At 43.4% G+C, this 21,025-nt stretch overlaps 1 protein-coding gene across 2 annotated transcripts; it reads right to left on the bottom strand.

Annotated features, from left to right (window-relative positions):
- Nucleotides 1-1,490: 1,490 nt before the first annotated feature.
- On the bottom strand, nt 1,491-18,158 carry GPRC5B (G protein-coupled receptor class C group 5 member B). Of its 2 annotated transcripts, none has more exons than XM_041462509.1 (4): nt 17,964-18,158; nt 10,975-11,988; nt 6,341-6,453; nt 1,491-4,983 (listed from the first exon to the last, which is right to left on the bottom strand). In XM_041462509.1, exons 2-4 carry the CDS (start codon nt 11,978-11,980, stop codon nt 4,939-4,941), a joined length of 1,164 nt encoding a protein of 387 aa, XP_041318443.1. In that variant the 5' UTR covers nt 11,981-11,988; nt 17,964-18,158; the 3' UTR covers nt 1,491-4,938. The 2 variants fall into 2 exon arrangements, with proteins under 2 accessions (XP_041318443.1, XP_041318444.1); XM_041462510.1 differs by having other exon boundaries at nt 10,975-11,984.
- Nucleotides 18,159-21,025: the final 2,867 nt, after the last annotated feature.

Below are 21,025 nucleotides of genomic sequence, written 5' to 3'. Positions count from 1 at the left end.
AGGGATTTTTATTTATTTATTGAACAATAAATAAATAAAAAATTTATTGAAAAGTATTTGCTATAGAAGTATGAATGTTTCTGTGCCTGTTAATCTTTTTTTTTTTTTTTTTTTTTTTGTATGGTTGCAGTGGGAAGCAAATCAGAAGAGCAGGACAAACAAAATCCTTCAACATCTCAATTTTAGTTTCCTCACTAAAATTGCAAAGCACAGCGCTCATGGACTTTGTGATACTGATTCAGAAACCCTTTTAGCATTAAAGTTTTACATGTGAGGTATTGTAAATCAAAGGCAGGTTATGTAAGGACCCAGCATGCCAAGACAAAATTCAGTCTTAGTCTAAGTGAGCACAATTCTGTTAAAACAGATGGAATGGTGCACATCAAGCCAAAAATGTTGAATCTGTTTTCATCTTGTGTTTGTGAATGCTCACTTAAAATCTTTACTGACAAGAACAAAACTCTGGATAAAATTAAACAGGGTTCTACCCACATGTAGGTAAGTGTCAAATCTTCATTTATCATAAACTGGACGTTTCTGACTCCTGCAGAGCTATGACAATTCACACAAATCCAGGCTCTGTTCAGAAAGGTCTAATTTGCAGAAATGCTCTGCAATTCCAATGGAAGGCAATGAGGGCTGGGGTTGCTCTGCATTTCTGCAGGGGAGAAAAGTCAAAGGCTCTTTTGTTACCACTTAGCACATGTGCTCAGAAAGTGTAGAATTGAGATCTCAGTGTCAGCATTTTCAGCAATCTTATGCAGGCTACTTACTTATATCAGGTCCCAGCACAGTAAAAAATCAGATTGGGCCCCTTGCTAAGGAATCCTTATTATTTTTTTAACTTAGTCCTGACAAGAATAGTCCTATTTCTGCCTTTTTAATTTCACAATTAGACAAGATAGTAGCAGAACTACAAATAATTCCATGTAAGTCAAAGGTGTAGTTGTTTTGACTGAACACCTAATAAAACACGGGTGGTCTGCAGCACTTGCTGTGGTTCCACATGAATTTCTTCCTTCACTTGCACAGACTTTGTCCTCACTGTTAGACCAGTACCCATCCCTTGGGTTTTCTCCTGGTTGGTGATGACGGTTCTCACACCAGCTCTGGAAAATCAAACCAGCTGAAGAAAAACTCTCATTCTGCACTCTTCAAGCCCAGCTGAATTCTTCTGTCCCCTTCTTTTCACAAACAATTGAACCAGAACAGGAAACTGCTGAGCCAACAGGGGAAAAAAGTATCCCTTTTGTGTTTTGAGTTTGGCTCTGAGCTCCTTGACTGGCTCACCATGGGTGTGATAGGTGCCAGAGCTAAGGGTAAGTGTGGGAATGTGGCCAGAGGTGGAGGAATGTGGTTTAGGAGCCCTTTCCTTTGGTTTAACTTTGCTTACATTGAGGAACTGCACCAAGGAGCAATTCTGTCTGTAGCAGTGCTCACTGCAATGGAAAAAAATCTGTGTGGATTTTAAAACCAAGAGGACACAAACATTGTAAGTAAATAGTAAAGCCTTTATTCTCGTTAAGAACAGCATTTTGAAAATAAAACATTTGCCCATGCTTTACAACCTTTGTAGTTTTGTATACTTATGTACAGTCATCATGGTACACATTGATTGTCTTGAAAATCCTTTAAAGATGTACTCAGTAAGAGACCAGTATGCAACAATCAGCGGAAAAAAGGGTACGTTATAAAACACACGTTAATACATTTAATAAATATATATCATCTATCAAAAATGAGCTTCAGCTCTCATCAATTAATAAAAAGCACCTGCTTTGTAATCCTGTAAGTTGGTAGAATAATCCAATTGTTTTATTATAAAAGCTACAATGCTCCCTTTTGTATGGCCTTTGGTTAGACCCAAGGCATCGAGCTCAAACGAAGCCAACCAAGATGCCTGTGTTTACACTAAAAGCAGAAACAGCTAATTCCATAGTATTTCATGTACCTTGTTTATAGAAGCAGCTGGATGTATTGAGAGTGTTCTTCTGAAAATGCTACATATTTTCTGGCAAGTGTCAAACACCCTCAACCCATCTGAAAGCTGAACAGGATTTGTAGGACTTTGAACTCTTTTCCTGCCATTGATCAAAAGCTGGTCAATTAAAATCTGGTTTTGCTAATAGATGCTTTTGTCAGATGCTTTTTGATTTCATTTTTCCGCATGGAAACACCATGAGCACATTACCATCAAGGGACAACATAGTAGCTTTTATAGTATAAAAGCTAATTATAATCAGGAGAACTGTGAAAGGCTTGTGCTTAGTTACTTATTCATGTTGTTCACAGATGCTCTACATTCTAGAAAACTTTCAAAAAAGGCAAAAGTAAATACTGTAACAAAAATATAAGTTAACATAAAGGTGCCTTTCTTCAATTACAGTTTTATTTTGGGGCATTTTACATCACAGACTAGTGACTTACAAAAAAAAAGTTGCTCATTACTAATTGTAAAAAGTTGGAAAATAAAGACCCTCCTAAATCTATTGCCACACTTTCACCACCACACATTAAACCCAATCCTGCTAATTTTTAATTCAGTGAGTAGTCCACATGACTAACCCAGTGAGACTAGTCATGTGAACTGCAGTTTGTAAGATCTGGCCAGATCTTTGCATAAGCCCTGAAATCCCAAACAACTTCATCAGAAGCAGGATTGGGAACTCTATTTATCAATTCAGTCACATCTAGAAAAAGAGAAAGAAAATTTCTTAAGATAACTATGTCTTGTATAGTTTTTGTCAAAGGTCTGTAAAATATGTATTATAATTCATAAGTCTTGGTTGTAGCATGATAAACTTTTTAAAAGAAACCTGTTCTACCATTTATGCCATGGTCATCTTATATGTTTTTATGATAACAGTTTTATGAGGGATTTTTTTTCTAACTGATTTTTAAAAGCAAAGTTCTGCAGGCAAGTGATGGTAATTGTTTTTTTATTGTTCCAAATTACATGTCTTCTGGGTGGCTATCATTATCTTAAATATTATCTTACTTGATCAAAGCTCTGCTCATAACAAGCAAAATGTATTTCTAAGTCACTGGATAGCATGCAATATCCACCCCTACCCTACTTGGTTACTAAGGCCATCTAGTTACATACAAAATGAAATAAAGGATCCCTAAAACAAGCACATGCTTCCTTTGCCTCGAGGAGGGGAGGGCAGGGGGGAGCTGACATACTCCTTCACTCATGCATGACAGAAAAACATTGCTTCTGGAGGAGAAGGGCTTTGAAATAAAACCCCATAAGATGATCATGGCAAGAATGGCAATAGATATTTTCCCATATATATATATACATATATCTGTGTGCAACACTCAGGGACTGGTCTTGCAGCCTCTGTACCTTACGTAGACCTACTGGTGTCGATGGGACTACTCGTGGGAGTACAAGTCTGCAGGACTAGGCTCCTAATTCAGTAGAAATGGAGGTACATGAGGAATCAGGAAGACTCTTGAAAAATAAAAAGCTTGTCTTTCTTCTGCAGTATACAGCAAGTAACTTCTCTCTGTGAAGCTACTAAGCTATTCAGTTATTTGTAGTTTTATTTTTTTTTAGTTTGAAAATATATACTCTTATTACAGCATATGCAAAGTTTAATTGTTATATGTTTCCTATGCCTTCAAGTAAAAACAATTAGCTTTTAGTATTGAGGAAAGCTAAGATTAACATTGGCCAAACAGTGAGGATACAGTGATGTTTTCAATGTCCGATATGTATTAAATGTTAAAGAAAGGAATGATTGCTTGAACATAATGAAAAACCATGGCACAACAAATGGGCAATGGGAACCGTTTAAATAACCTGGAGAAAACAAAGATGAAAAGCTTTGAAAACTCTGCCTTATATCAACTCAAGAAAATGGATGGGGAGGACTAGGGAAGAAACCACCTTAAATAAACAAAAACAACAACAAACCACCTCCAGCACAGAGATTCTACTCTCTAGGCACTAAAATGCACAACCACATTTAAACGCACGAACACCTGCAGTCGAGGGCAGCGGAGCGCCCGCATGAAGCGGGCTCGGGGCTCGGGGCTCCCACCGCCCCGGCTCCTGCCTCAGCCCGGCCCGGCCCGGCCAGAACAGCCCTCCCAGGAATGGCTTCGGGAGCTGTGGGCTCTGCTCACACCCGCCTGGGGCTGCGTGGCTCGGAACCCACCCCTCGGGCCGGGGAGAGCCGCCCGTGCCCGACCGCGCTCCTCCGCTCCGCCCGAGAGGCTCCGCAAGGCGCATGAAACGCACAGAGCTCCTGAAAGAGCAGAGCATCAGCCCGCAGAGCTTCTGAGAGAGCAGAGCTTCTCAAAGAGCAGAGCATCGGCCTGCAGAGCTTCTCAAAGAGCAGAGCATCAGCCCGCAGAGCATCAGCCCGCAGAGCCACGGGGACCGAGCTGCCCCAGAGGGAGCGTGTCTGCCTACACACGATGCTGCGTGACTGCACAGCACAGCTAGGGAGGGAGCAAACTGGGGACTTCTCATGACGTTGGAAATGACAGGAAAAGGAGAAAAATGGAAAGAAATCCCGCGTGTTTTCGCGCTGTAGTGGCAATCTCTTGTGGCAACATGAGTTAAGTTTAGGTGAGAGGAAGGTATTTTGCAAGCAACTGGCAACCACCAAAACCAGGCTTGTCTAGCACACAAGTTACAGACAAGAGAGTATCTTACACTTCAGAATACAACATCTCCTCTGCCAATTTATGGTGTGCCTACTTCTGTTTTAAATTAGATTCAGCTTCAGTTTTACAATTTTGTTTTTGCAATTCTCCATTCAATGGTGTTCACATTTAGCAAAATCCTCTGCAGGATTTAGAAAGATCCTGGATGTTTTGTTGCTTTGTTCTGGTACTGTTATGGATTCCTTCCCTCAAAGACACACTGCCAGGGAACAACATCTGCAACAAGGATTCTTATTCTCTACAGCCTACAGCCTTTCACCAGAGGTGTCGTCCAGTGTAACTTGGCGGAGCAGTTGGTATCTGGAAATAAGGATAACAAACCCATAACTGAGAGATCTAGACTGTTCAAAAATCAGTGTTTATCACACTACATGTACAGGACAGCTTTCCAGATGGCAGTTCTAGAGAAAAGTGATACAAAGAAAGTCATCTTCCACCCATACAGTGCATTTATCTCTCTGTAAAACCATGACTGTATATACACATGACCTTTGTATCCAACTCAGAACAAAGCAAAACAAACAAAAAACCCAAATTCTCAAGCTTCTCATCCTTTAACTGCCTTCTCCCTGAGCTGCACATTTTGGTATCAGAAAACAGGCAGAGATGAATTAAAATATCAGAAGGATGCAATCCATTACTGACAGCAAAGCCAAGCCTTTTCATTTTACTCAAGTTGACATGTTTCACACAGTCTTACCACGGAGGAGAATCCTTGTATCTAGTCCCTCTTGTCCACTAAAATCAGCCAGAACTTTACTTACTTAGAAACAAAACCAGACCTGCAATTTCATTTTAAACTGGCTTTAATTGTGGAGGTTGAGTTATGGAATCAGCTTATGATTCAAAAGAAAGAAAACCCAACTCACATGAGTACAAACTGGCTCATGAGTAGATTTTTAAGAAGCATGTAGATATGCATGAAAAATGTGGGAATGAAAATTTTTCGTTTTCAACAGTATGCCTGCTATATGAAATGTCTTAAGTGAAAATTAGACATAATGTGAAAAACATTTGTAAAGTCTGTTTGGCATCACTAAATCAATCTTACAACAACCAGGCTGCAAAAATACAGGTCTATCAAAGATATGCCAAACCACTGTCCAAGGAAGAAAAATTGATGCTATTAACATGAAAATATTCTATATTCCTCTTTTATGAATCCCTTTTCAAAATATGTACAAATCTGTAAGTTACAAAGAATTACATGTATTTTACAAGAAAATGGAATATATGTGAGAGACAACCATTATCTGCAACAATTATTTAAAGTAACATACTGCCTGAAAACATCTGTGTGACTCACACCATCTTGAAAAAAATCAGGTTAGAAATGGTGTCACTTAATAGTTATGTTAAATACCTTAATACAAATTTAATTTGAAAGGGCCATTGAATGTGTTGTCTTACAAAAAAAACTTGGTTCACTGAAGCTGCACTGCAAAATGTGAGTAGCTAAGTAAACAAATGCAAAATACTTGTTAACTACATATTTTCTAGAGGGAAGGGAATCATTACATGCATAATTTCTGCCTTAATTTTCATTTATAGCTTTCCCCCTGCTGTGAATAAACTAAAGCAGGTTTTTCAATTAGTAATGGTTGTATATATCAGTGCGTTTCAAAGATTTCTTAAATCATCACATTTTGATACTTACAGTCCCACCATTTAGCACAACTGCCATCTCAGTTGGCTGATAAACATTGCTTCTAAAAGGAGCACTGGGCCGGCTTCCCAAGCTGCCGTTCCGAAATCCTGCCGTCCTGAGCGCTGCGTTGGGAAACAGAGATCAGCTTAGCACACGGTTAAAGCTGGGCAATCACAGAGCCTCCTCCTTCCAGTTTAGTTATTGGGAATTTTGCCACTGATTTTAACTTCCACGTTGCTGTTGAACAGCTGTTTCCCTGACACGTTGGGAACGGATCTCAGAAGAATCGGATTTACATTAAATGAACTGTTTGTTAGGGAGGGGGAAAAAGGAACCACATTTCTGAAGCTTGCTCAATCTCATTTCAGTGGGAGCTCAGTGCCTTTAGTCACCAAACTTGTGATGGATCTTGCACAGTGCGTTTTGCAAAGTGCTCCCTGTGTTGGTCTGGGTACTGTGGGGTTAAGTGAAATGTGTTACATTTTGCTTTCTATCAAACTCGGTGCACAGGGATCCAAAGCCTTGCTCAAGCCAGTAAGCAAATGCTCACAACCCCCTGAGCATTACTTCAGCATGACTAGCAAATAAGGATTTTCCAGATGTTTCAGATTATATTTACTCTGAGAAACTAGAAAGATGGAGTAAATACTGCTTTCGAATAGCTTAAACATGGCAAATCACTGAAGCCAAAGAGAAGATACTGAGTGTCTTTTTGGCTGTTTATACTAGGAATAAAACAGTCTCCCCATTAATTTTAGTACAAGTTTGGGTTCAAGATGTAAATTCTGAATGAGATATGCATAATTAGTGATATGCTGCTCTCTCTAAAGCAGGCTGGGGATTGGCACACACAAACTCCCTCTTTAATTTCGAGGGTAAATAATGACTTCAGTGAACTCAGACGTGGCCAGGGAACAGAGCTCATTTATCCACACGACGTGCGTGGTCACAGTGGGCAGAACTCATCTGTCAGCTGCTAAACACAAACATGCCCAGTTCAGGCACCTGGGGCAAGAACTTCTCTTAGATTTAATTCAAACTACAATTCTACAGTCTGGCTGAAATCATGAATGAGCTCAAGTTTATGAGAATTTCAGCAGAGACTTTAATGAAGCCATGATTTATCTCCAGTGTAGCTGCTCTGTGTAGGAGAAGATTTAAATGGATCCTACTGCCATATGCTGTCCTCTATCCAGTGCTACTCCTCTCTTTGGGAGTTGTGCACCACGATGAAGAACAGTACTGATTTAGCATGGAAATTTAGAAATTCCACCCTGCAAATGCTCAGCTGTTGACTTCAGATACATATAGACCCTCACTTGCTCTCTATTTGGAAATTACATATTTTTGGAGAACACTGGGAGAAAAAAATATGAAAATACCTAAACTGGAACTAAGTATTTTCCATTAGACATTTAACCATCTCAAGGTCAGTAACTTTTTTTTTGCTATTTGACTACTTTTTGTGTGATAAACACACATGATTGCACTGGTATTTGCTATTACACACAGACACAAAAATCTTTATCATGCACACCATCATTAAAATATTTACACAGAATATTTACACAAAATATACACAGTCATTTCAAAGCTATCTTAAAGAGCCAATAAATTCAATTTCATATTGCTAAATTTTCCCTATTATTGCAAAGAGCTACAGTTTTTTTGACATGAGAATCTGTGACAAAGCTTGTAGACAAAATACTCATTTTGGATTTTTTCTCACACTGGTTTTACCATTTTTCCTTGTACTTTTTACATTGATATTAAATAAATCCACTTGCATAGGGTATATACAGGTAAAAAACAAGCAGTACTGAGGATATTATTTGTCAAAGCCTCTTTGTAAACACATTTGAAATTTTGTTCACTTTGCTTTTAGGTATTGGCTGTGACGATGACTGGTAGTATTAGAAGTTATTAAATGAAATTTAATGATACCAGAGCTGCTTGGGCTTGGGTTTCCTGACAGCTGTAGCATTCTACATTTCACATCCAGATTTCTCTTGTTTAAGGCAATTAAATTCTCTCTGCCTACAGAGGCTGCCCTACTAGTGTGCACTGCACTTCCAGAGAGCACTGAGAACTCAGTCAACTGCTCTTTGTCCAGGCTTTCTAAATACTTTGATATCATTTTAGGAGGCACACCTATGAAAAATAACTCTTCTGAAGAGATATTACAATGTATCATATAATTATTAAAATCCCAGATTAGTAAACTGTTTAAATGATGTTTAAGTTAGTGACTTTAAAATAGGTTTGCTCTATTAATGCTTAATGTTGTTCCTGGCATAGAGCAGCTCTTGTTGCAATGCATAACTTGAAGGCACATTTTTGCTAAGAAAGAGGGAATCAAGGAGGATATGTGCTTGTTTGAACCTGAAGGCTGACCAGATTCTTAAAATGCTGCTTAAAATCTTAAAAAAGAGGGAAGTTATGAAATTATTTTATAAAAGTATTAGTGGAAATAACAAGAATTAATGGAAAATATGTTTGTCCAGGCATGTTTTCTACTTAAAGCTAACTATTTACTGGAACAAGTATTACAGTCAGGAAACTCTTTTCTGCTTATCATGTCGTCCAAACTTTACAGCTAGTAGATCTTCTATTCTTAAACATCATTCTTAAGCATTAAGTAGTTGAAGAAAGTACCCTTCCAATAATTTCTGAACTCTTGATGATGAATTCTCAAGCTGAGTCTAATTAAATGGATGAAAGAAGAGAACATTCTCTTCATACCTGCACAGCCAATTGCTCAGAGACTCCAGGTGTTTTGCCACTGACAACCACCAGCTCAGGGATCTGACTTAGTGACTTTGTTATTATTAAAGTATTTACTTTAAGTCTCTACCATGCTGCTAAGTTTTGTCTCCAAACCCTGCTGTCCCAAGCCAGTCCCTAAAGAACTGCTGCAAAGGAATATTTAATCTGTTTTGATGTATTAAAAATTCCTTTATGGCATGGGAATAGGAATGACTGGCATTTATTACGGTATACATTAACAAGGGCATCAGATAAGGAAATCTATTTTGTATTGTACTGTCATTCAGATAGATTAAAACAGAACATAAATTGCACTATAATAGACAGTATAATGATTTTGTAGCTATCATACATCTATCCATTTCACAAAAAAAACTTAATTACTGGATGATTAGATCAGAAAGGAGCTTCCAGTTCTTTTTTAAAAATGCATCCATGAATGGGAAGGATACAGAGTGAAAGATCCAATTTTGTTCTTAGATCTGCCTTAGCCAGAAATAGCTTCACTGAAGGCACTGCAGTTACCTTACTATGAAATTAATTTAATGGGGGATGGAGGACAGTAAAAAAACCCCACCACATAAAACAAAAAAAGAGTGCTTTAACAGTCCATAGTGCAACTGCTTCTTAGCAGTTAGTAATTACAACCATTAGTAATAACAACCATTATTTTATTAATGTGATTTTTTTTTTTGTTTTACCACTGCCCTTATGGTATCTACTCCTAGAACAAACTTGCCTACTAGAAGGAGACCTTTAAAGTTCCTGCTAAAAAACTTAAGAGGAAAAAATGCCTTCATGACCTGACACTCACTTTTGTGCCAGAAAAAAGTGCTGTTCTCCTCCGTGCCTGGTCAGTACCCAGGGAAACATCAAACCCTGAGGAAATCTGACACATAAAGATGAGCAGGAAGGTGAAGTGCCTGGACCATGTGCTCTAAGCTTTCTTTCAGGGGCTGCCAGAGCAATGTAACAACAACTGCCTGGACTACCAGGCCAGTATTCTTCTCAATTAGAGTAAGAAAAAATCAGTGTGACTTGTAACAAAATCCTTTACCCAGGTGTGAGGCAGCACCAGACCACAACCCCCCTGAGAACACCACGGGGCTGCTGCTTCCCACTGCTGGTCACGGAGACACCCCTGGCATTTCTGGCATGGGTTACACCTTCAGCAAGGCTCTGCAGCTCTGAAGCACCCAGTTCTTGCTGGTCCTTTCAGCAATCACTCAAAAACATTTCCACTGCAAAATTTAATGACGTGTGATCACGTTCTACAACAAGGAAGGCAAATTACCTCAAAACCTTTGTGAAACCTCAGATGTTCAAGCCTTCAGAACAAAGGCTGTCTTTGAACTGTCTGTAAGCTGCTTGGCATTTTTTCCCCCCACAGGGACACAAAGTGTCACTAAATCCATTTTAATGGAAAGATAATTAATAGTAATTATTTTGTTGCTCAAGTGGTTGAGTAATTTCTAACATACACCACTTCATTTTTTTCTGAGGTTTTAGGAAAATATTTTGTATTAAATGTTGATAACTGCTAATTACAAAAAAATGTGACTGAACTTATTTAAAAGTTATTTTTCCACAATGATTTTTTTTATTCTTTTGGTGTTGCCTTTGCATTTGAAATTGTTTGTTTTTTCAAAGAAAAATCAACATGCAGAAGATAATTTTAACCTATGTATTGTCTGCATTTTTTTAATTTTTCTCTCTCACTAGAGAATATCTTAGTGAAAATTATAAAAGGGAACAAGGTGTAGTGTGAAAATTATTGTATTTATCATGACCTTCATTTTCAATACCTGAAAAATGTCTCATACAGAGAGTTTTCTTGACACTATAAAAAAATACAGTCCTTTATAGCCAATTTTTACCTGCATTATGTTCATCCATTGAAAAGGCTTTATTTTCCATGTAGCTCCGAGGAAGCTGTATATCTTCCTCAAAAGCGGTTTCACGCATCCTCGGCTGAGAAGTATCAAAATAATTGGGTGTGTTTTCCTGCTGTGATGGAAGGATGGTACAGTGGACCTCTGGGATGGCATGAAAAATAACAAACACCCAGCCACTGGACACCAGTGCAATGGCCAGAGTGGGATCACTCCATTTGTCTCTTCTCTGGAGCTCAGCGTTACCGAAGAGGTACATAGTCATCCAGGCTACCCAAATCAGGATGGAAAAGAAAAGGGTTATAATGAGGCATACTCCGTTTTTCTTCCATTTCTTGAACTTCCCACAGAGAGTGAAAAACGAAAATCCCATGGTAAAGACCATCAGGAACATAACGTAAATGGAAGCCATCACAAAATCCATGGGTTCGTAGCTGCAGGCCAGCTTGTTGTCTCTGACAACCGTCAGGATCAGCCACTCGGTCGCGATGATGACCTGCACCAGCATCAGGCACGTGGCCACCCCGGCCAGGTGCCAGCCAGACGGGCTCTTCCCGTGGCGAACGAGCCTGCCAAGTCTCCAGGCTTGGGCTAGCAAGCAGGAGAAGCACAAAGCAAAGATAACTCCCCAGAGAAACCTTCGGGTAGAGCACACCATTTCATCTTCCTGGATGATGAAAGCAAACGTCAGCCCAAACAGTCCCAGAGTCCCGAAGAGAAAGAGGAAGTGCATTCCCAGGGGGCTCTTCTTCTCTTTGTCCTTGATGAAGGGCAGCCTCACCAGCAAAATCAGCATCAGCAGCAGCGTGGTCAGCACGCCTGCCCCCGCCACCGCCTCCAGAACGATGCCCCAGATGGCATCCAGGTCACACAGGTACACGTACTGGGGCAGGAGATCCAGCCCGCAGCCCCGGGGAGTGCTGGAGTTCTCTGAAGAGCCATAGCTGATCACCAGCAGGAGGAAGAAACCAATGGCTGGGTAGGTTTTCATTTTTCTGTCTGAGACAACAAAGTATTTGTTTAGCGGGAGCTGAGGTTGGAGGATCTCACAGCCACTGAAGCCCAGCTTGTTCCAGTGGCCCATGTTTACAGTTTTTGCACTGGATCTGCAGCTGGCACAGCCTCCCCCAGCCCCCTTCACTGCCCTCCCAAAAGCTGCTTTTGCCTGTTGTACTCAGAATGCAAAATGACTAATTGCTCTGTTTGCGCAGATTGAAAACAACATTTCCAAACTCTGACCCTGCAAATGGCCTGCAACACAGCCAGAAACAATTACGTATCCTGTTTCAAATACTACATTATCTGCAATACTTGGACACTTACTAGCTGTTTAAATGTAATACCCCATTTAAATCAAGGTGTTTAAAGCATGTTTTAGTTGCACTGGGCCTGATGCGGGTGTAAGCAATCACAGGCAGTCACAACGAGACTGTCCCACAGCCTTGCTCCTTGTACTGGAACAAAGAGCCAAAACCTCTTTTAAAATTATTACTTTTTAAAGGATAAAACAATCCAAGGAAAATAAACATTGTACATTCTTAAAAAAAGAAAAACCTTGTTTTCGTGCTCGGTCAATATGCAGTTATCATATTCACTTCTTTCATCCTCTTCCAGATATTAGATTGCATTTGGAAATGGGAATGGTAGTCTAGAAAAATCCCATATTCTGCGACAATGGTGCACACATGCAGTGTCATCAATCAACTAATCAAAAATGAATGCCTCATTGTGCTTCTTAGCCAGTCCAAAGCCATTCAAAGGAGACAAATAACAAAACCCAGAGCATCTCTTTCTTGGATCCAGAGAGTGGACAATGGTAAACACTCCAGGAACCCAGCACATCCCACTTCACCACCAGGACCAAAAGCCTAGACAAATCCCAACTTGGTTTAGGAAGAACATGTGTTAGGTGCTTTAAAAATACACATTATAGTGTTTGCTTTTATTAAGCAAAGCAGATTACTAAAAAAATGTAACCTTTAACTCCCAGTCTGCCACAGCCACAGCCCTGTAAGGCAGTCTGGAGCAAACACTGTGAGGAGCAGATATGAAACCTGACTCTGTTAACCTTCACCAGCAGTTAGTGCTGCAGGTTCCAGCAGGATTTTCCTCATTGATGTGGGGGACGTTTCAGACTCCCACTGGCACTGCATGACCACGAGGAAGAAAAGCAGCACACAAGCAGGCAGGGATGTTAGTCAAGGTGACTCACACAGATCATGGGACATGTTTAGGGTGCAAAGTGAAAAGCAGAGAAACTATCAGGAGCTCTTCTGTAAACCATACAACAGCCCTAAATGGTTACCTGTTTAAAGAGATTTCATAGATTAGAACTGCTTTTAATGGAAACTTGGAAAACTTTAATGAGAGTTGAAAATGATTTAAAGTAGTGGTGCAGTGTTGCATTGAGCACAAACAGTCATAACCAACACAAAAGCTATTTACACAGACTGTCTGAAACTGTACTGTGTCTCTTAGAGCTGAGAACTATGGATTTACAGTCCTGTAATGACCAAAGTTAAATCCTGAGGCTCTGAATCCTCAAACCAATGTTTCCTTGTGTCATGACCAATGGCCATGTCCAGCCTCTATCAGGAGACAGATGATGAAGTTGTTGATGATGTTTCCTATCAGGGGCACCAAGAGAGCAAACATACCAATATAAACCTGTAATGACTCTATGGTCTGCACCCACACAGGGTACAAAACATCCTATTACAAACCTTCATCTCAGAAGTGGAAGCTGTGACAAATAATGTGATGTGGGCTTGGACAAACAGTAAATGGGTAATGGGTGATCTCTGCCAGCCCACAGATATTAATCTTTGCACTATTGGAAGGGCTGCAATGTTCTAACGATGCAATGACCTGCTAAGGACAAATTATTTGTTTTTTCTACCTATCTGTAATTTACTTCATGGGGGATTGGTAGAACATACACTTGTTTATATCTGATTTGTGTAACAGGTTCTTCAATGATTCTGTTGCAACACCCACATTAAAAACACTGACTTTACAGACAGAAAACTAATTATCAGTGAAATATATTCATTTTTGTATTGAATATACGCTCAATAAATCTCCTTGCCCTTTGAGTACATAATTAACTAGAAGAAAACATTCCGAAGATAGTTCTCCAATTCCTTTCATGCACAGTCAATTCCTACTGCAACTAGTGAATTTCCTCTTTAGAGTCTTTGAAACGTCCTAAAAAGTGTGAAATGGTCAGTGCCTGCTGACACAAAAGGGGGAAATCCACTGGGACCTACTAAGGCAATGCCCCAAACCAGTGGTACCATTTTAAGAAGTAGGAGGTCATGTGGAAAATGATTCAAAATTCATTCTAAATGTCACCCAAACTAGAAACAATAAACAGCCCCAAAGTGAGGGTCATGTTAATTTTCCACTATCCCATCACTTACAAATTGTGATGAGCATGGACTAAATTGCTTTCAATACTAGCTTTGTTTATTAGCTACTCTCCAAAGACCTGGGGGGTAATTAATTAAGTGCAAGTATCCCCAGTTCTAAGATATTTTCCAGTTTTCTGGTTACTTTATTCACGTCATGTAACCCTCATGTGATTGAGCTATTCTAGGACAGTCTGTTTCCATGGAGATTGTGCTGCATGGGTAAGCAGTCATATTGTCAGGCCATCATTTGTTTCCTCTTCCCATTTGGAAGTGTTTGGGAGGGGGAAGGGAGGGTTAATGAATTTGAATATTTCCCCCTCCATGAAGAAGTGGTTCGGTTTGGAAAGGGGGAATTAAGCTGTGACAAAATATACTCAGAATTCAAAATACAAGTTCTGAAATACAGAGGTCTTCAACTCAAGAGGAATTTCCCCAAGTTACTTTGTGCTTTTGGGAAAGCTGATGGGACATAATCAGTGGTCCTCTTAGAAAGGTCCCAGACAGCCACAGTACTGACCAAGAAAATCTCTAGGACTGCTGACAGCTACTCCTGATGAAATAATTCCCTACCCAGTGTCAGTGAATCTCACTAAACACTAGATCCTGCCCAGAGCAAAGCTGGAAAGCAGAGCTTGAAGTCTCATAACTGCTATCAACAAAGCAGTTTGTTTCTAACCTGTTTACTATCACTTTCTGCCTAACTGGGTAAAAACAGGCAATATTAATAATCTACTCCCTGACACATTACCAGCCAAAAAACCTCCTCTTTCTAGTGCTGATACTCAGCACTGAATACAGACAGTTATAAAAACAAGGGGAAGCACTGCATTACAACACACAAGTTCGGCAAGTGAACATCACAACTTTAGCTACACATTCAATCATTTTAAGGGAAAACTGTGAAGGGGGGTTTTTTTTTTTTTTGGTTTTTTTTTTTTTTTTTTTCCCCCAGAAAAGTTGTTTTTGCAAAAACCAGAAATACATCATTATGGGGGTTTTATTAAAATAGAATCTTCCTCAAGCCTATGCAGTGGGTAGGATGGCAGAGTTCTGTGCCTCTTGAGATTTTATAGTCAAATTTTACTGCACATTCTTGCTGGTTGTTACTTAAATCAGTAACTGTAGAGGAAGAGTATTTTTACATCTTTATGTCTAGATTAGCTCCTGCTAAAGTTATGCAACCTCACAGTAGTAACAATAGCGCTCTACTCGGCTGGCACTCCACTCCTGCAGCCAGAGCAGACAGCAACACAGGAGAGCCACAGAGACATTCCAGCACAGATACAGCCAGTGGCACCAGTACATCCCCTGCACTCTGCAGTGAACTGTTCACAGGGAACAAAAGAACTTGAGATTTTTTTTTTCCCCTCCAGATTCCTCTCCAAAACTTCACTTCGGTAAAGCCATTAAGGCAACATACCTGAAACCAGAGCAATCAGGAACACTTGCAATCAATATTCTAATCAATAAGCCTTACACATTTTAGGCAAAAGCAGTGAACAATTAGCAGGACAGCTACTATTTCAATCTAGTACTCAATTTTTGGCTCAAAATCTGCTCTCAATGACAGCTGTAATAACTCCACTGTTTTCTACAGAGTGAGGTCCCTTCATTACATTATCTGGCATAGAGTCACTACAGAAATTGCAGACACAAAGCCGCCCCAGCGGGTACAAACTACAATTACAAGCAACTAAGCAGAAATAGAAAATCTCACAGTTGTCATCAAAAAGTTGTCACAGTTAAAAATCAATGAGGCTTTCTGTAGCTAAAGTATCCTGACCAAAGCTTGCAAAGGGATCAAAGCAGCTGTATGCTGCTACAGAATATATATACAGAATAAATGTGCAATTGTGCAAAGAGTTAAGGTTAGGCTATTCATGGTTAGATGCATTATCTGCTTTTGTACCTGGAGTTCAAATGTTAGTCAACTGACACAGGGAGATGCATTCAATAGCAGAGAAGAAAAACAATCTAGTAAATATAAGCAATAGTAGCACAAATAGTAACCACACAGGCAGAAGACTTGTATCACGGTGCAATTTCCAAAAGAAAACCACCCCCGCCACGAAGTGTTGTGGAGAGATGCGAGTGAGTGAGGAATTAATCACAACACAGGATCTCTGCCAGCTGCTTTTGATCAGAACTGAAGAATGAGCTCCAGGACTGATAACAGAGCAGCAACAGCCAAGCTGAGATCAGACCACTCAAGAGACGTGTGTATTTCCAGAATAATAATTAATAGTGCAATTGTGCATTGTAGGCAAAAATGCAGCAGTGATTTTGACAGCCCCTGCATCAGACACACATCATGCTCTGTTACAGCCTCGCAGTTACGCAAGGCAAGACCCCACTCCAAAAAGGACATGTAGAAAAAGTATTGCTTTCATTTAGAAATACTTTGTGATGCTGAATTCACTATGAAATTATCTTTCTAATTTTCTAGGAGCTGAATTCCCTTTGGTCAGAATCAGTGTATCACGTGTGCCTAGGTACTTCTGACCACAGTGCCTGGTGTTGAATTCACAAGCGACAGCAATCAATTACAGCAATCAACCTTTTTATTTTCTTTGCTAATTCTCAGACTGTTTCTATTCACGTCATAGCCTTCTAGCAGATGGGTTCTGTCACCGGGTTTCTCCTGATGTAGCGAGACAACACCTCAACCCTGGTACTCCCTGCTGGTAAGCAGCAAGGGGATCCCCGGTACAGCTACTCGGGGCTAGCGCTGATCGCCAAGCTGGGTGTTTGGGTTCAGCACGCAGGAAATCCTGTTAGCCTTGGGATAAACATTAAGGGCAGGTGTAAACAAAGGGTTCACATAAGTGCTAAATCCTCTCTCTGCGTGGCTTTGCGGAGAGGTAACACAGAGAGAGGGCTTCTATTAACTAGAGAGAAAACTCTGCGCACCCGCACCCAGCCGGAGCCCCGCCAGCCCCGGGACCGGACCGCGGCCGGGGGCCAACAAAAGGTTCTTCCCCCTCGGCCTCTTCCCTGCCACTGCCCTTGAGCCCCCGCTGGGGAAGGCGATGAGGTGCCGGCCTTGGCCGCAGCCGCCCCGCGCAGCACGGCGCTGCGAGGCCGAGCGGCCGCTCCGTGCGGCCGGGGCGCGCTGCCTCCGCTCGGGGCTCGCCGTAATCCGCCGGCAGCCTCCTCCCGCTGGACCATACCTATCCCGCTCCAGCCTCCGCTCCTTTGTCCCTTCGCTCATTTCTCTCTTCGGTTTCTTTTCCCCGTCCTTTCCTCCCCCGCCTGTCCCCGCTCCTCTTCCCCATCCTCTCCGAACTCCACTGCCCTCCTCGCCAGCCTGCCGCCCCGCTCCCCGCAGCGCAGCCCCCTGCTCCGAGCCCCCCCGTCCTGCCCTATATCCCGCCTAATCCCCACCAGGATTCCTATATCCAGCCTGTTGTCTGCTGGCGGCCACCGAGCTAATTCTGCGGGCAGCGCAGGGCGCAGAGCCGGGTGAGCGGCTCCGCTCCGCGCCCCGGCCCGCAGCCCTTCCCCGGGCGCACCCCCGGAGCCGGTCCCGGGCCGCTGTCCCCCCGCCCGCCGCCGGCTCACCCGCTGTCTGCTGCGGCCGAGGGCGGCGGGGCAGCTCTGTCCGCCAGCCCTCCGCAAGTCACATCCCGGCTCCGGCGGCGCGGCGGCTCCGCGGCGGGGAGCGAAGGCAGCGCCGACCGCCCCCGCGGCGGCTCACGGAGCGGAGCGGTGTCCGCCGCGCTCTGCGCCCGCCGCGCCACGGCCCGCGGCCAGCCCCCTCCCACCGCCCCGCCCCGCCCGGGCACGGCCCGGACCGGCACGGCACGGCTCGGCTCGGCGGGGCAGGGGCACCCCGGGATAGGGACGGGGCACCCCGGGATAGGGACGGGGCACCCCACAGCGCGGAGCTGCCCGGCTCCGAGGGGAGGGGGCACGGTGAGGGCCAGGGCGCACACACACTGCGCTCACACACACACACACTGCTCACACACACACTGCTCACACACACAGACACTGCTCACACACACACACTGCTCACTCACAGACACAGACACACACAGACACATACACGCACACTGCTCACACACACACTGCTCACACACACACACACTGCTCTCATGCACACACACTGCTCACACACACACATTCACCCTCTCACCCTCACTCACACACATTGCTCTCACACACACACACTGCTCACACGCACACACACTGCTCTCACGCACACACACTGCTCACTCACACACGGCTCATTCACACACACTGCTCTCACTCACACACTGCTCTCACGCACACACACTGCTCACTCACACACGGCTCACTCACACACACACTGCTCACACACACACACTGCTCACACTCACACACACTGCTCTCACTCACATACACTGCTCTCACTCACTCACCCTCTCAGCCTCACTCACACACACTGCTCACACACACACACTCACCCTCTCACCCTCACACACACTGCTCTCACTCACACTCACCCTCTCAGCCTCACTCACACACACTGCTCTCACACTCACACTCACCCTCTCACCCTCACTCACACGCTCCCGCATCCTCACACCCCACACTCCCGCAGCCCGGCACGCCGCGCTCCGTGTGCAGCCGGCACGGTCGGCGCTGGAAGCCGGGCTTGCCCAGGGGACACAGGCATGGCCGCAGCCCTACGTGCTCAGGTGACACGGGGGCAGGACACGGCGGGAGCAGGCACACGGACGGGCGTTCCGCCTGCTCCTGGCTCCGCAAGGGTTGGGAAGCCCTTGCCGGGCAGGCTGTGGGCACGCACACACCTACGGCCAGGTGTGGGACTGCAGAGTGAGGGGGTTTTCACCCCTCTGACAACGGGGGATTTTGAAAGGGCTGGATACGTTCAAACCTTCTCCAGATGCAGCTTTCGATCTGCCAAAGTCGGAGAAAACAGCTAAAGAAACACTCGGAAGAGAAAACGCTGGGAGCCCGTGTACGGTGCAAGCGACACTTCACACGCAGGGTCAGCCCCTGCGAGAGCAGCAGGTCCTGCAGAGGCCGTGCTGGGCTCTGCTCCGTGTCTGCCTCCTGCCCCCAACGGGCAGCTGGTGTCTGCTTCTCAGCTGCTCCACAGCTCAACCCCGAGACAGACAGAACCCTTAGACAGGGCTTCCTGCAAACTCCAGGAGAAGTTATTTGTAGTTTCTGTATATGATGTTCATGAGCAGCAGAAACTCATGAGCCTTTTCAACAGCTTAGAGTCCATCTGCCTGACACGTCCATGACCGGCAGCCTCACCGTGTTGTGCATCCCTGGGTTATGCAGTCCTGCATCCCTGGGTTGTGCACTCCTGCATCCCTGGGTTGTTCATCCCTGCTTTCCTGGGTTATGCCCCTTGCATCCCTGGGTAATGCACTCCTGCATCCCTGGGTTATGCACTCCTGCATCTCCGGGTTATGCACTCTTGCATCCCTGGGTTATGCACTCCTGCATCCCTGGGTTATGCTTCCCCTTAAACCACTAACGACAGTCTGGGCAGGCACAGCTGACACGGCATCAGTGCCTGCAATGTGTCCTTCCTGAACACCTGCCCTTCGTGCCAGGTTTCCATACCCAGAGCCTTCCAAAGGGAAATATCTGCCCTGAAACGTGCGTTCTTCAGCACAGCAAAACTGTAACCTTTAAAGAGACTCTTCCTAACATGTGTGGGCTTATTTACCTGTCATTTATGATGCCTTGGGGGGTAGCCTGAACTTCTCAGTGTGGCTGACAGGGAGTAAATTGTATGGTGGGGCTGGACTGTAATTGCCTGTGTTTAGGAAGGGCAGCAGGCAGAGAAAAGCTGAGGCAGAGGAACAATTTCACATTTCTGCTCTGTTCTTTCTCAATTTTTCTATCTTGCTGCTTTCAGGTTTTAGGCACTGGTTTTATTTGAGTCACATGTAAACAACATACCCTGCCCTTGCATCAGTTGACAGCTACACTCCATTCAAAGTTAAGCAGGATAATTTTACAGAAACTGAGGTGGTGAGAGGTGAAGTTGCTGTAAACTGCCCAGGGTCACCCAGCAGTCTGGCAGAAAAGTGGAAAATACTGGTTCAACACATCAGTCTGTACCCCTGCTCCATCTTAGGAGCCTGAGCCAAGCACCCAAATACTACAGCACCAAGTAAAGACCTTTTTGTGTATAAATAAACACACAGAGTTCTCTGTGCCGTGCTGGATACAGAGAGGTAGACCAGGGGGAAGGATGAATCACAAGGATTCATGTGCTGTCGGTCTTGGCCGGCTCACAAGGGAGCAATGTGCTGAGCCCTTCAGCAAATGCAAATCTTGGGCATTGTTCCCTTCTTCCTGTGTCTCTAACACAGCCCTGGTTCCCTGAAGGAAAGTGCCTCCCTCATTTGCCTTGTACTGATGGAACAGGGAAGATAATGCCCCTCTCAACCATTACTAGTGGGTCAGCACTGAAGAGGGCTGATTTCTCGCCTGCTGAAGCAGTTTTTAGTGTTAGCTACCATGAAAAACTGTAGGACAGGAATCATCCAGGAAATAATAGGAGGGTTTGGTAGAGTAGCTGGACTAAATCACAGCTCCTGTTCCATTACTTTCCACCTAGTTAGCTTTGAAAAATTTGCTCTTAAAATAGGCTTTTATTTAGGAGAAAA

The sequence above is a fragment of the Pyrgilauda ruficollis genome, unplaced genomic scaffold, assembly GCF_017590135.1.
Source record: "Pyrgilauda ruficollis isolate IOZ18807 unplaced genomic scaffold, ASM1759013v1 scaffold16, whole genome shotgun sequence".
Lineage (NCBI taxonomy): Eukaryota > Metazoa > Chordata > Aves > Passeriformes > Passeridae > Pyrgilauda > Pyrgilauda ruficollis.
The sequence above is the reverse complement of the archived record's forward strand: the minus strand, read 5'-3'. Positions and strand labels throughout refer to the sequence as shown.

Excerpts from the sequence above, each read along its gene's own strand:
- GPRC5B (XM_041462509.1), bottom strand. The coding sequence starts at position 11,980 with ATGAAAACCTACCCAGCCATTGGTTTCTTCCTCCTGCTGGTGATCAGC. Across the intron at positions 6,454-10,974 it reads AATGGATGAACATAATGCAG|CGCTCAGGACGGCAGGATTT; the intron begins GTAAAAATTGGC and ends TTCCCAACGCAG. Across the intron at positions 4,984-6,340 it reads TTGTGCTAAATGGTGGGACT|ATACCAACTGCTCCGCCAAG; the intron begins GTAAGTATCAAA and ends CCTTATTTCCAG.